The sequence below is a fragment of the Vicugna pacos genome, chromosome 13 (genome assembly GCF_048564905.1).
Source record: "Vicugna pacos chromosome 13, VicPac4, whole genome shotgun sequence".
Taxonomy (NCBI): domain Eukaryota; kingdom Metazoa; phylum Chordata; class Mammalia; order Artiodactyla; family Camelidae; genus Vicugna; species Vicugna pacos.
This window is the reverse complement of record NC_132999.1, coordinates 36949150-36965568: the sequence shown is the minus strand read 5'-3', so window position 1 is coordinate 36965568 and position 16419 is coordinate 36949150. Positions and strand designations below refer to the sequence as shown.

The 16419-nt window shown below is 39.1% G+C and overlaps 1 protein-coding gene across 1 annotated transcript in view; it reads left to right on the top strand.

The window, feature by feature from the left end:
* The window catches only part of CCDC30 (coiled-coil domain containing 30), a 104771-nt gene that overhangs the window by 58800 nt on the left and 29552 nt on the right, over positions 1 to 16419 (top strand). The window contains exons 9-11 of the mRNA XM_072974643.1: positions 6408 to 6578; positions 10127 to 10336; positions 13235 to 13389. Of these exons, the coding sequence (XP_072830744.1) occupies positions 6408 to 6578; positions 10127 to 10336; positions 13235 to 13389 (536 nt within the window). The remainder of the gene's footprint in view (positions 1 to 6407; positions 6579 to 10126; positions 10337 to 13234; positions 13390 to 16419) is intronic.

The window sequence follows — 16419 nt, the reverse complement described above, 5'->3', positions numbered from 1 at the left end:
AGGAAAGAAAAACTCCATAGACACAATTCTCCTTTCCAGTTTTTTCTGTATCTACATTTCCCATAGTGTGTATTATGTTTATACACGTGAAGATACATATATATATGTTTATTGTGCCACCATTTTACTTTAATAAGTATTTCATGTTGACAAATAATCTTTATATCACTTTCAAGTTGGCTTATCTTTAATTCTCTTGGCCATTTCTGTCTCCATTTAATCACTATTTTAAATAGCATGGTTATGTGTATTATTATACATTTGCCTTTTTTCTTCTTATTAGTTATTTTATTGCACTAAATTCATTGGTATTAATTTTCAGTCAAAGGGTCCGAACATTTTTATGGCTCTTGATCTGTATCACCAAACTGCCTTCTTGAAGAGTTTGAGCACCAACTCTGAAGGGCACATTTGTGTTCACTCTCCTTTTCACGTGCTCTCTCTAACCGTGGAAAGTACATCCCCTCACCTTGGCTTCTATGGCTCTCAGCCTCTTGATTTTCCTCCTCGCTCTCTGGCTTCTCAGCCTCCTCTTAAGTCTCCCAGGCCTCTGCTGGTTCCTCGCAAGTTTTTAGGCTTCTGCACAAACTCTTCCTCTTCCTCTCCGCCTTCTCCCTGGCTCGTCGTATCCAGACCCCAGGTTCCTGCCCACAGCCTTCTGTATCTGTCTTCACTGCAGGCATGTCTCCAATCTGTATCCATATTCCCTCTTCTAGGGCTACCATCCACTTGCCCATTTGCCCCAACCAGAAATCCAGGTGTCACTCATTTTTCCTTTCTCTCCCTCACCTGCCACATCCAATAAATGGCAAATCTTATCAGTATTGTCTTCTCAATATCTCTAGAATCCATTCCTCCTTTCCATCCCCACTGCCTTATTATAGTCACTGTTGTTTAGTACGTGGGTCATCACAACAGTCTCTACTAGTTTCCCTGCCACACTGTGTCCAAATGATTCTTCTAAAGCACATTCTCTCTTTTGCCTCCAGAGTTTTACCTTTCTTACTTATTAAGTCATCCGACACCCTCCCCGCAACATACACACACACAGGCAAGCATGCACACACCCCTACCTTTACGTTTGCCTACCTTGTACCTATTCATCCATCCAGCCGCATATGACTTACTGTTAGTGTAATGTAATCACTTGTTAACTTATCCTCTATTCTCACTAAATTGTAAGCTCCTCAGGGGCAGGGATTATGTCCCATTGCAGCCCTAGTGCCTGCCAAAGTGCCCGGTGCCTATTGAATGATTTTTTAAAAAAACCTTTATAAGCTGTGTCTGCCCAGGGCCATACTAAAAGTTGAAAAAGTGAAAAACTCACTTAAACAGGTTGTTTGTCTACCCCTGTAGACCAAAATCTATAATAGGTCATTTCCTTGAACATGAATAAAAAAAAGACATGACTTCTTTTTAAAGTTTATTTCCAAGGAGAAGATAGCTGCTCTGCTGTAGAATTCAAGCTGAAAACCTTGCTTGCAGTACTTTCTTTACTGGTAGATTTTTTCCCCTCCACATTCTGCTACTATCATGAACATTTTAATAGTTTTTTATTATTATATTTGTGCTAAGTCCCAAATTAGGGGAAAGTAAGCAGAAGGAAACCCCAGAGGAGGCAGTAAAGGAGGGCACTTCTCCGAGAGAGGGACAGAAGGAGGAGGACTCACAGCAGAAACGAGACACGAAGGGTGAAGAACAGCAGCGGACCCTGAAGCCCGAGGAGGCTGTGAGGCTTAGTGAGGAGCTGAGCCATATGAATCCGAGCCTCCCTCGGTCTCAGAGCTCTGGGGACAGCTCAGATGACAGTAGCGCCCAGGTAGGTGCCATAAACACGTGCTCCGACTGGGTCCATTTCCTCTGATCAGCTGAGGATGTCAGCTTAATTTTTATATCATTATTAACATTTATCTGTTGGCCAATATCATAACCATGGCCTGAATGTTAGTACAATAGCAGCCAAAATAAAAGACATATATATATATACACCAAAATCTCCAATAAGCCCATCACTTGTGCTTTATTGTAAAGGGTTCTTGGGCTCCATCTAGGCTCAGCAGGAAAGTGTGCTGAGTGATTGTCAGTGTCTGGCCCGGGCAGGTGGGATAGGGAATGGCAGGATTTATGCCACATTTTCTCTTCCTGGTACCTAGCCTAGATATACCAAATACTTTGTTTAGGTGGGGGAAAGACCACAGACTTGGAATTACTTTAAATATGGCTATTGCTAGGAGAACTGAAAGAAGTGACTACCAGCCACACCTCCATCCTTATACCTCAATTTTACAGGTTCCCTCTGTACAAATTAAGGTTTCCCTACACACACCTTTCTAGGAATTATTCTGAGATCCACAGAGGGAGGCTTTGTACCCACAAGTAAACCAACTTCAAAAGACTGATATTAATATATCTGAGAAGTGATTCAAGTATACATTTCGAAAACAAGAAGACTCTGAGTAAAAGAAGTCAAAAATATATTTGAAAAGAGGTTTGGATATAGAGCAAAAACTAGGCAAAAGTCATAGTAAACGGAAAATGTATACCTGAAAGGAGATTCAGATACATTTGAATGAGAAAGGGCGTCCCTGGATTTGTTCAGAAGACCAAAAGGAAGTATGATATTGGATATTCAAAAAGAGGTTAATTTGACACCTCCCAGACAATCCCTTTATTGGACAGTGATTCAGTGTAGGAGGCTTGGACAGAGGCTAAACACCATGGTCAGAAAGATGAGAAAATCTTTGTCTATGAGCTTAAAATGATCAGGTACTTTTAGAATAATGAAATTTAGAGTATGAGAATTCACACCGTGGTTAATTTATTAATTTTCTCTAATTTACCCTTTCCCATTTTTGAAGAATTATTTCTCAATACTCAGGGAAGGGGAGGTGAAAAACTATGATATATAAAAATCCTATGGGAAATCTGGGGGAATAGCCACTTTGTGAAAGGACAAATTTATATACCACTTAGCCTCTTAAGGTTTCCTGAATTCTTGCATAGTTTGGTAATTTTTTTCCATAATAATGACTTTGAATTATTGAAAAAAGTATGTTATTCTTATTCATTCATTCAGCCAGTATTAATCGAGTATCTTTGATGTGCCAGGCCCTGTGTTAAGGTACATACAGCAGTAAACGAGATAGATGTGGGCCTCATGGGAAAAAAAATGACATATTTGTATTTAGAAATGAACATTTCCAGAAACACTCACACACAATTTTGTTTACTTCTTTAAGCAAGCAAGGAAAAAAAATGCACTTTAGGCAGCTCTTTCCTGCAATATGCTGTGCAGTAATCATTTCAGAACCCCTTTCTGTGTATAGGTTCTTCGATCTACTGATGGCTATCGATTGTTCTACTTTTTAGTTCTTGTGTGTAGTTTTTAGTCTTCGCCCCTGTTGCAGATTATAGTGCTAGTACTTTGCTGCTATCCATGTGTGCTGTGTCGTTTTAGTCTCATCATGTGAAAATTGAACCAGCTGTAGGCTGAGACCAGATACCAAACTTTAAAGAATTCTCATAAATGGCAAATATATAGGAAAAAACTCTGAGAACCTCTATTTTGAGTAAGTATGTGAGCTAAATTGCTCATACGTATTTTGTGACATCAATTGTGGCTGCTGATTGCTTTGGGGGGCTTAATTTTTGCTTTTCAACAGTAACCCAGGTGAGGTTCCAATACCTGAATTCTAGATATTACTTTCCCACTGTTTTTGAAACAAGTTTAACTACCATTAACTATCTTAACTTTGTAGGTTTAAAATGTATTTCTTGTTTTTTCATAACATTATTGAATATTTATTATGCTCTAGGTGCAGTACTAGATACCCTGTGTATGTTAAGCAATATGATGACTCAGGATCATGATTGCTCCTACTTGATAGATGAGGAAACTGAGGCTTTAGATAGGTTAAATAATTTGCCTCGAATGACACTTTGTGGTGGAACCTGGGTCTGTCTGCCTTACAGCCTGACCTTTTAACAACCATGTCATCTGCTTCCACTTGCTGGGAGATTCAAAGAAAGCATATAGTTCTCACGTCAAGCTAATTTCCTAAGGAAAGCTGGCAAGCTGGCTCCTGAAGGCCCTCCTAGGGTGTCTGTCACAGATTTGGTGAATTTATTTGGGATTTAGCCCCTAGGCTTGCAGTCTCCAAAACTTTGATGTAATAGCCCTCCTAGAACAGATCTGAATCTTAGGGATAAACTTACATTAAACCGAACATTCAAGACTGTTGGTAAAATCCAAATGTCAATTAGTTATTCTTCTGTAATAGTTGATAAATATCATTTGAGCATGGTTAGACGAACGGTGCGTTTGCTCATAGGGAGCTAAGAAAGATAAGTCAAAATCCGAATGACGTTTGATGAGTAGGGGCCGGAACAAGCAGACTTAGTTTGATGACTCACATATTCACAGATTTTGATAGCCTCTTCCACCCACATGGACTGGATGAGAGTATCTAAAGCCAGTCGTCTTTAACTTCCCACAATAGGAATGATCTTGTCATTGAAACCTGTATATGAACTTGGTTCATGTTAAACTTTTATTTTATTTAAATAATCTTTTTCATATTAAAAGCTAGATTTTAAGCCTATAAAATTAAGATAATAACTTGTTTTATTTTAATTCTTAAGGAATCTTTCAGATGGAAGAGATATTAGGCACCATCTGCTCTCATGCGTGTAATTTGCAGATGAGTAAACTGAGACTCAGAGAGGATCACTGACATAGTAAACCTGTTCATTGATTCCCAAAAGACCCCTATGTACTTTGTGCTCTTACTTGATTCCCAGTAGCCCGTATGAGTCTTCATGCCTCTGTAATAACTTCCCGGGGGGAAGTAATCAATGGGTGGAAAAAAACAGAAATCTTTATGTTGACCGCTTGACTGGCTAACTGGGAGCTTCTTTAGCAGTTGCCTTTCTTGGAAAGTAATTTGTATGTCTACTCTGGCAAAGTGATTGGACTGGAAAATATAAGCAGGAAGAACTGCCGTTCTGGCTTTCCTCATCTTCAAAGCAGGCTAAAACTTCTGTACCTTTGTCCCATTGGTATAAATGGGAGCTTCTCTTGTTTTCCCTGTTTCGGTATGTTAAATGGCTGTATAGGCTGGTGATTACTAATTGTTAAAACCTTCTGTATAATGGTTAAATAAGAAGGAGGGAGGATTGAGGCTTTCCAGGCATCAGGAAAGCTCTTGTTTTCAGATGGAAGAGCACAGTGTAAAGTTAGGTAGCCTCAGCCATGCTGGGTAATGTAACTAAGTGCTTATTGCGTAGTAGGCACCGTGCTCAGCGCTTACATGTGCTACCTTACTTACCCTTTAGCTCCATCCAGTAGTTATCACTGTATCCACATTGTACGATGAGGAAAATGAAATGCAGAAAGATTAAGTAACCTCTCCAAGATCACCCAACTAAGTAAGTGAGTGTTGAAACCCAAAGTATCTAATTCCAAAGCTAAGGTTCTTAAGCATTACCGTATAATTACATTAAATTACATTAATACATGTAATTACATTAAGGAACTTTCTCTAGGGATCTTAGACACTTGCAGCTCTAAGACAAGCAGATTAGATTTAGACTGCCTTTCTGACTAAACCGAGATAGGAATTGAAGGGCTAGCAGGACGTGGGGAATTCTGTGTGGCAGTTCTGTTGTGAGCAAGATAAGCGAGAATAATGACATGGATTTTTCAGAAGGTCTTGGACAGGAAGCACACTGGACCAGGAGTCAGGAAAGTCTAAGCGTATCTCATCTATTCAACTGGATACGGTCGAATTTTTTGTCTACTCAGCACGCCTGCGTGTGCCTACCCTTTAGAAAATCTAAGTGACTCCTTTTTGGTCACGGTAGTTTTATTGTGCAGGAGGGACCTGACAAGAGAGTGTGTTGTTGAGGAGTAACTGAAGAATCATCAGGTAGTGAAAGGAAAGTGATGAGGAAGGCTAGGGATGTACCATCTCCTGCTAGATGTTCTCTTCCCCTTTGCCAACACACACCATGCCACTCACACACACACACAAACACACCCACTCTCCTTCTTCCCATATGGACTCTTTGAACTCCACTTTTAAAGCATGTTTTACTCTAAAACTGTCTGTGCTTCTGTTCTCCTTCATTGATATGAAAAATAAGAAAGTTAATTTCCTACACTTACTTGCTTTTGTTCACCTAATTTCTTTCATATTTTGACTCTAATATAACAGGAGTCAAATTGTATGAACATGTACAGCTAGCTGTAAATGTAAAAGAGTAACGTGTTGTAGGTGAGCCAACTCTGAAAATATTTCCATGTGAATATTCACATTCTGACAGTTCTAGTTCTGACAGCCGAAACCCACGTTTTACCAACATACTTTCAAATTGTCCATATTTCACTTGCAAAACGTTTGCTTTAGTATCCATCACCTGGAGAAAAACTGAAATACCAGCAGCAAGAAACACTTCACCAGAATTTGCACCGGCTCCAGGTTCTATACAACTCAGCTGAAAAAGAGCTTCGATACGAGCGAGGAAAGAACTTGGACTTAAAGCAGCACAATAGCTTACTTCAGGAAGAAAACATTAAGGTAACCCCCAACGGGTATATCCTTTATTGAAGGGTCTCAATTGCTCAGTTGAACCTGGGGATAAGCGAATCAAATTCCTCAGCTTGATAGTTCCTAATAGGGTCCCCAGGGAAGTGGACTGTGTGAACTATCTGGCAACTCCTTCCTTTAATTTTTCCCTACCAAGTAGGTACGCAGCTCAGTTGTTTCTCTATTATTGAAGGGGTGTGTGTGCTGTCAGCCTGTAAATATGAGGTTTTTCAGTTACGCGGTCTTAAATCATTCCTAGAACTTTCAGTACTTACTAAATGTCAGTGACCTAAACCAAATCTCTGGTGATACTGCCCTAATTCTATCTCGAGACATACTTATCCCTAATAGATGCATTCGTTATTACTGGTTGGTTGAATCAAGTATCAGCTGCACCAAGGTGCAAATCATGAGAGCAAAGTTGTTCTTCCTGACATGAGTGCCTCAAAAAGTTAGGGGAACATTCCCCCAGGTGTGCTTGTTTTAAAATAAGCTATGTAGAACTGCCATCCATAGATTCATCTAAATTTTATGAACCACATAAATGTTCAGAATGAACCACCATGCAAAACAGAACTTTTCTTTTAATTATAATCTGTGAGGTACCTAGTTTCTGTAAGCCCCTATCCAGGGTTCTGGAATTCAGCATTCAACAAATATTTATGAGCATCAGTCCTACACCAGGAAGGCAATCTTATCAATACTGAGGGTTCAATGATAGGCAAAACAGACACAATTCTTATTTCATGGTGCAGGGGTCAGCACACTTTGGCTTATGGGTCAAATCCTGCCTGCCTTCTGTTTTTGTAAATAAGGTTTTATTGGCACACAGCCATCCCTGCTTATTTACGTATTATTGATGGCTGCTTCTGCTTTACAACAGCAGATTTAAGTAGTTCCAACAGAGACCATACGGCCCACAAAGGCTAAAATATTTACTACCTGGCCCTTTATATGAAAAGTTTGCCACCCCTGGTGCAGCAGGATCAATGACCTTATTCAAAAAGTGACATAAAAATGGACTAAGAAAAGTTCTCTACTTTTTAAGAACTCACAGTCTAGTAGGAGAGACAAAGAGGAAAACAAATAGTCATTTATCTCAAAACTGCATGGGAAGCCCTTCTAAGAAGTTCTAGCATCCAGGATTATGTGGATAAACTTCTTCCCTATCCTCACCCTTTATGGTTTTTTGAATGTTGATCACATTCCCTCAAGCCTTTGTAGTTTTTTTTTAATTAATTTTTTTTTTTTGCTGGAGGTAGAGGGGAGGTAACTTGATTGATTGACTGATTAAGTGGAGGTACTGGGGATTGAACCCAGGACCTCATGCATGCTCAGCACACACTCTACCACTGAGCTATACCTTCCCCCCAAGCCTTTGTAATTTTAAATTAAATTCCAAATCACATTTCCCTGTAGGACAGCCTCCTACTTTTCCCTTCAAACAGATTTCTTAGATCATTTTAACTGTCCACTCTGAGTGTACTCAAACAATGCTACATCTTTTTCAAGGTGCAATGACCAGAAGAGCAACCAGTCATTACCTTTTATATATGGTTGGCACCCTATAAATAGTTGTCAAATTAATGAATGAATATAGATTGATAAAAGGAGAAGACATTTTTTGTTCTGTTTTTAATCTCTTTCATGGTGGGGTAAAATATTGGCCACTTTAGTAATGAGATATCAGTCTTTTGGCTGGTCCCTTAAGCCAGGTACCTAAGCAGAGTCATAAGCAATAGCCAATGACCTTATAGTGACAGTTTGTCCACTTTATCTCATGTTAACCTCCCAACTCTGAAGGCTTAGCATTTTATAGATGAGAAAACTGTTCAAGATGGCAAAGCTAACAAGTTGTAGAGTCAGAATTTAAACCTAGGTCATTTTCTGCCTTTCCTGTGTAGAGTTATCTTTCCATATTAGCCCTTTCCTCAATTTGGGGTCATTTTGGAACCTCATCTTTGCAAACTTAGAGCTTATTTTTTAAAATACACTCGGAGATGTTCAAACTTTGTGTCTATGGGTAATTTTAGGCATACTTATAAGACCGGTTAAGAATCCAGAGTACTAATTTGTTGCTTTTAAACCATTTTACTGTAAAGTGTAATACTCAGAAAGTACATAAAGCATGAATGTAGTTTAACAAAATTGTTGCAAAGTGATTACCCATGTAACCACCCTAGATGCACATGTTGTTGACCACAGCAGTGTTTGCTCCAGTGTTGTTGTCTTACTTCATCACTACCAGCATTGCCAAAATGCTAAGCATTGTTTCTGGGATCGGTGATCATAGGTCTCAGAGGCCTGTGGCCTTCTTGGCCTATGGAGTAAGTGGACAATATATTATGAAGCCTATGAACACTTTCTGTTTATAATAAGTTTCATAATCCTGAACAAATCCAATACACCAAATATTCCAACATTCAGTTTCTCCTTTGATGTCTTTGTTTCTTCTTCTACTCATTGTAAACTCTAAATTGAAACCAACGTGACAGGAGTCAGTGGAAGAAGGGGGATGACAAGATGATTTTAATCATACAAGGCCATATGTTCCCGGAGTGTTGGGAAGCCACAGAAAGATTTAAGGAGGAGGAGGGTCGAGTAGTTCAGTTTATGTTTTTGAATGGCTTCAGTGGAGAGAACAGATTAGAAAGGAGTAAAAATGGAAGCGGTATGACTAGCGCTATTGCTACGGCCCAGGCTAGAGGCGATGATAATCTCTATGAGGTTGGTGACACAAATGACATAAGTGGACTGATGCAAGACATGTGGAGGTAGAGTGACAGCACATGCTGGACTGGCTCATGATGGGCAAGGAAGCTCAAGCATGACTCTCAGGTCACTGGCCTGAACAAAAGTTTGGATGGTGACATCATCTCCTGAAATCAGGAAGACTGAGAATAATTTTGGAGATGTGGGCACAATCTTTGCATGTATTGGCATGAAAGTGGTGTTTGAAATCATGGGAATGAACCTAGGGAGAGAAGGATTCACTCTCAAGGCCTGGAATAGTCTGATAGTACTTAGAAGTTGGGTACACTAGAGCAATCTACCAAAGAAACCAAGAAGCAACAGCAGAGAGGGAAATGAAAAGCCAGGAGAGCTTGGTGTCACCAACTCCAAGAGAGGAGAGCTTTCTGAGATGGGGTTAGTGACTGCTACTCACAGGCCAGGTGTCCACTGGGCTTACGATGGCAATGGGGAGGGAGGCCAGTAGTGCCCTTAGCAAAAGCAGTTTCATGAAGTAGTGGGAATGAAAGCCAGCTTGGAATAGACAGGGGGAGAAAAGGATGGAAACTGTTGAGACCATGCATGTATAGAAACTCTTAGGAAAGTTCCTTTGTCCAGCTGCTATCTGGCTAGACACACTTTGGCAAACCTTACTAAAACGCAGGAGCTCCAGAGAGGTAACCAGGCACGTGACACTGGTGTTTGTCAGCTCTTGGGGACTACACTTCTTTGATAGCAGCTCATTCTGGCTCACGTTCACATTCTTCCCACACTTACTTTTGTCACTTGTATTTACTCCCCACCTCTAGATGAAAATTGAACTAAAGCAAGCTCAGGAGAAGTTATTAGACAGCACAAAGACATGCTCCTCACTCACGGCAGAGTGGAAGCACTGTCAGCAGAAAATCAAGGAACTGGAGCTGGAAGTACTTAAACAGGCTCAGAGCATTAAATCACAGAACAACCTGCAGGAAAAGCTGGCTCAGGAGAAATCTAAAGTTGCTGATGGAGAGGAAAAGGTAATTATCCTCATAACAGCATGCACTGGCTATTACTACTGAAATCCTGCTTCCAGAGGGATTTTAAGAAATAGATATGGTGCCAACTTGATAGAACTCTAGGGTTTTTCTGTACTCTCCCATGCTTTCTTCTCTTTTGACTTCACCTACTTCTACAAATCTAGTAAAGATTGTGTATTTTATAAAAACTGCGTGAACTCAAAAAGGTAGGTTTCAGTAAATGTATAACATGAACTTCAAGAGCTGATGGAGACCAAATGAATTTTGTTTTTTACTTTCAAATTTTAAGAGACTTATTCTCCTCTCCTGCTGGATTGGCTGTTTGTATAATTTCTGTAATTTTTGGAGGGATGTGTGTTGAGAAATGAACTGTTTTGAAATATTGCCCCTGCATTTTAGGTTGCCTAACACCAGGTGGCAGTAGTACGTAACACTTGCACGTTTTGATCCGTGGGTTTGTCGGAGAGTCAAATCTTCATTAAAAATAAGTCATTTCATCAAACCACATAAATATAAAATAAACATCAAAAAGGAGATGACGGCGATCTGAATTAAATGCAAAAACCTAGCGTTGAGCTAAAGAAGCCGGCACAAAAGAGTTCATACTGTGTAATTTCATTTATCTAAGCTACGGTGATAGGGTAGTAGGTGTCTATATGAGGGATCTGAAATGGAAGGAGACATGAGGGAATCTCCCGTGGTGCTGGAAATATTCTTTACCTCGGTCCGGAAAAGGTAGTTATATAAATTGAGTAGTTGTAAGAGACGTACACTTTACCATATGCATGCTATTACTGCATTTTAAAAGTTTATTGATAAAATATATAGACTGGTAAAATTTAAAAATTTAAACAGTAAATTTTGGATTTGGATTTTGTGCAACAAGAACTCATATTCTGACTGCAGTTGGAAGAGTAAATTAGTCTACACGCTTCAGAAAGCAATTTGGCATTCGTATCTAGTCCAGCTAAAGATGTATATGCCATAGGACCCAGCACTTCCACCACCAGGCACAAACACTAGAGAAACTATTCTACGGCACTTATGTATCTGGAAACAGAAATACAATCATTTTCACAGTCACATTGTTCCAAACAGCAGAAAACTGGAAACAACCCAAGTGTCCCCTGACGTGAGATGGTGTAAATTGCATGTTTACATAATAGTGTTCAACACTGAAAATGAATGTAACTCTAAGTATATGCTGTAGTTCAATACAATATTGAATAAAAACCAAGTCACCGAAAACAGTAGGATTCCATTGATTCACATGTCAAAACAGTACAAAATAGTAGAAAATAAAAACCATGTCGTATCATTAAAGGAAAAAGCCAGAAAATGGTGAACACAAAATTCAAGATATTGGTTTTTCTCAGGTGGGGAACGAAGGGGAAATGATCAAAGATCACAAAGTAGACTTCAAATGTTTTGGAAATGTTTTCTTTCTTAAGCTGGGTGGCAGGTTCCAAAGTTTGGCATTTGTCCTTGACAGAGAAGCCAATGGCGTAATACTTTCACCAGAGGAATTAAGACTTGAATATCTTTAAGTAAGCATTTGCCCTAGGCAGAACTAAATGGGGCCGCTCAAAGGAGCTTGAGCTGGCCTCAGATGACTGGCTGCCCACTGCGTTAACCTTGAATCGTTCTACATCTTCACCTCTCCTGTGGTGAGCGGGCTGTGCAGGGACCTAGGACTGCTGCAGAAAGCCTTCTCTTAGAAGAGGACTGTCATTCTTTGGCATCCACTGAATGTTTGCGGGGAACGTGGCACTAGACCACTGTAAAGGATTTGTTGTTGCATCAGGAATACAACAGAGGGAGAACAGCTATTCCACTGAGACCTGTTCCTCCAGCAAACATATTGGGCACCTACTACATTCTAGTGACAATTTTAGGAGACACAAGGGCTTATAAAAAAAAATTTATGTAAACAGATTGAGAGGAGATCTAACAGAAAAAATTTTAATGACAATTTTAACCTAACATGTAAATTCTAAAATAAAATATGTCTCTCTTTCAAACTCATAAACCTTATTTTTATTTTAGTTCTACCAGGGCATTAAAGAATGCACTACTGGTGCTAGGTAACTTGCTAATAGGTTTGCAAGAGACTTCTGCTTTGTTTTGAGATCTTATTCATAAATCTGGCCACACTGGGGAGAAACTAAATGCTCTCACACTTCGCTGTTAGAAGTGTAAATTGGTCTAATACCTATGGAAACAGTTTGGCATTATCCACTAAACTAACAAATAATAATAACCTTTGCGCTAGCAAATTCACATCTCATAAAGTATTCTAAAAACTTTGTTTATGATAGCAAAAGATTGGAATCAAGATAAATGTTCCTCAGTAGGGATTTCGTAAAATTTAGTAAAATTGTCTATCCTTACAGTGGAATGGTATGCAACTGAAAAGAGAAGAAATGTCTATATGTTATGTATGATAGGGAAAAATCATCAAATGTATTGCTATTTTAAAAAAGCAAGGTGCATAAGTATATGTAATATGCTGTTATTTGTGTAAAAAAATGTGTGTGTGAGGGAGAACTATATATAGTATTTGTTTATAGATACATAAATAAATCTCTGGAGGGGTACACAAGAAACTAATACCACTGGTTACCTATTTGGTGGAGGAAAATGGGGAGGAAGACAGGACAGGGACGGGAAGGAGACTTCACTGTCACTTAGTTTACACACACATACGCTAAACTATGCATGTATCACACATTGCAAAAATTAAGTAATTTAATTCTAAAATGAAAATAAATCTAGTCACACTCTTTACTTTAGATGAGATTTTATGTTCGCTCTCCTGTTTGCTACTTATGTGGTTATTTCCCTAGTTGGAAAATAGGTCACACTATTCTCTTTATTTGTAAACTTTTTTCATTTAAGATTTTGGATCTGCAGCAGAAATTAGAACATGCTCATAAAGTCTGTCTCACAGACACTTGCATTTTGAGGAGGAAGCAGCTAGAGGAGAGGATAAAGGAAGCAATGGAAAATGAAGCTAAAATGAAGCAGCGGTATGAGGAGGAACAGCAGAAGAGGTAAGAGGAACAAAGATGTCATTTCCCCTCGGGCTGGCTGTGGCCGAGTCTCCCTGCAGTGTCAGTCACCACTGTGTTTCCTGTGTTCCCACTGAAGTAAGCTCAGTTGCAAAACTTCATATATAAAGCACTTATCATTATACTGTGTTCTAGCTTCTTTATTTTCTGGTTTGCCTTTCACCCTAGAGTGTGGAGTTCTTAAGGGCAGAGATTATTTCCTGTTCTGGGACACACTTGGTACACCAGTAAACCTTCTTGAATGAATGGGTTGCCTATGAAATATGATACTCTGGGATTTGCTTTTCTAACTCTACACAATTGGCACAAAATGAAGACTAGAATGAGGTCTGTGTTTTGTTATTTGTCAGCTGATTTTCCTCAAAGAAGATCCAAGTACTTTACAGACTTCTTAATCATTAACACGCAGGTACAAGATAGGAGCTGTCATAGTTGTCTCTAAAATTATTTTGATTGTTACTAGGATTCTTACTTGTGGTGGAACAAGGCAGGCTGGGGTCTCAGGTGGTGAAAGAATTTACCAAAGGCCAAGGATGAGAATAGGAAGAGAGTTTATTAGGTTGCACTGCCATAGACAACAGTGGGCCACACAGACTAGAGGCGCCTGTGTGAGCCCCGAGGGTGGACTGTTGAGGTGTTTTGTGAGGGAGGGTTACATCAGGTACCACAGAAGTTTTGATTGGTTGTAGGTGAGGTAAGAAGTTTAGGGTCAGTGAAGGGCAGTGGGATATGGCTCTGATAAAGTGGAGACATGGTCTGAAATGAACAAGCCTGAGCTATTGTGAAATTAGACATTACCTAGGGCTATTCGTAAAGAATGTTCTATATCTGTTGAGGGATCACAGGCAGATGTCTGAGAGCCCAGGTATGGGGGTCATTGGACTTTGAAGTTGGCCCCACATTACTTGGATGACCTTGTTGTAGACCCTAAACTTCAGTAACCAATGCTTCTTATTTCTATAGCACTCGAATGATTCACATATATCTTGGTGGGGAGAGTATAGCTCAGCGGTAGAGTGCATGCATGGGGTCCTGGGTTCAATCCCCAGTACCTCCTCTAAGAATAAATAAATAAACCTAATTGCCTCACCCACAAACAAAACAAAAATGATTCACATGTATCTTTTAAAAATATGGTTCTAACTACTGAAGAGATATACAGACATTCACATAAACTATGAAGCTCCTAAACTTACTTTCATCTCTACTTGAAGGCTCTAGCATTCAGTAGGTGCTCAGTAAAGATACAGTGAATAAATGAATGTTTGAGTAAGTGAATGGGTGTATGAATGGATAATGAACAGTTAGGTGTAATAGCACAGCCACATCTACCGGGATGGTGCTCGCCTCCTGTGCTGGTACAGCTGGATCCTGCGTGAACTGCAATTAGTACACCTTTTAAAGCGTTGCTCACAGAGCAAGAGAAAGCCCTATGGCCAAACATACAATGAGACAAAACAAAAATAATGAATGGTACTCCAACTTCTAAGTCAAGGGGCAGATAAAACTATCAGCTCCAGGTTCAGGAGAAGCCGAGGACGTCTGCCACAGGGTAGGCTAGCTGACCAGAGACTCTGGTGTTAAGCTGGGTATCTTGAAAGAGCTAAGGTGTTCTGCAGTAGGAGCCTCCTGGCTTCCTAATTAAAGAAATCTAAATTATCTCTGGAGAAAGCAACCCCAATTGAGATATTAAGGACTCCCATATATTAAATTTAATCAAATATATGCTTATAATCAAAAAGCACCAAATAACACAAGGAAACTGATTACCATGAATGAGAGTCAGCAGAAAAAACAAACACCAGGTTTACAACCCCCCAAAATGTCGGTAATTAGAATTACAAAGACCAGGTTGTAAAGCAACTGTGTGGGTCGCTTCCCCTTCTAAGTGAGGTGGCCCCTGCTCTGTCCATAGAATGTGTATCTCTCTGAATAAATCTACCTTTGCTCAAAAATAAATAAATAAATAAAAGCTGTGTAAAGTTTATAAAGAAACAAAAGATGTAATCAAAGAACTGAATGGGAGAAGGGCTATTTAACTTTCCTGTAACCTGGTTTCCTATGTCTGAAGTGAGAATAGTGATAAACTGCTTTTTGTGGGTGTGAAGATTGGCTGAGAAGAAATAATGTAGAAGTAATATTTAAACTAAGTATAGGAAAATGAAATACGTAGGGAAATTCTTTTCCTCAAAAAAGGGACTATCTAGTACACGTTGTTTTATAACCTGAAGAAAGCAACCTCAATATAGATATTTAGATTATAACCTACTTTTTTCACTTAAACTCGTATAATCTGTTACCTGCATTAAACTTTCTTCTAGAATATTATTTTAATAATATGCCATAATTTATTTACTCAATCCTTTATTGTTGGACATTTACATTTTTCCAGTTTCTTGCCTATAAAAAGAATAGCATAATATATATCCTTGTACCCATTTTTTTTGCATGTCCTCTATTTCCTTGGGATAAATTCCAGCAAAGTGTAATTATAATTATCTCTGCTTATTGTAAAATTTCAAATATTAAAGAACTATATAAAATAAAAGGCATAAGTTCTTCAGAATTTTACCCTTCATCAATAACCACTTTAAGTGGGTGCTACGTATTTCTCGAAATTTTTTCTATGCATTTGCATATGTTTTTTATTATTCTTGTTTTGCTAAAGAAAAGTTAAGTCATTTTAGCTATATTGCTTGGAATTTGCATTTTTCACCTAACAATCTAACATGGGCATCTTATTAGCCACTTAGTAGCTGCATCATCTTGGACAAGTTTCTTATCCTCTCAGGGCCTGTCCACATCTCTCTTATAGCATCATTATGTGAATTGGATGAGTTATTAGCAGTTGGCTTATATCAGTGTCTAGCACATAGTAAGCACTTGTATCAGTCCAGGTTCAGTCAGAGAAGTATAACCAGAAAGAGGAAAATGTGTATAAGGAATTTGTTACAGAGATTTGGTCTTATGCAATTGTGGGAGCGGGTTACACATCTGTAAGGCTGTCGTCTG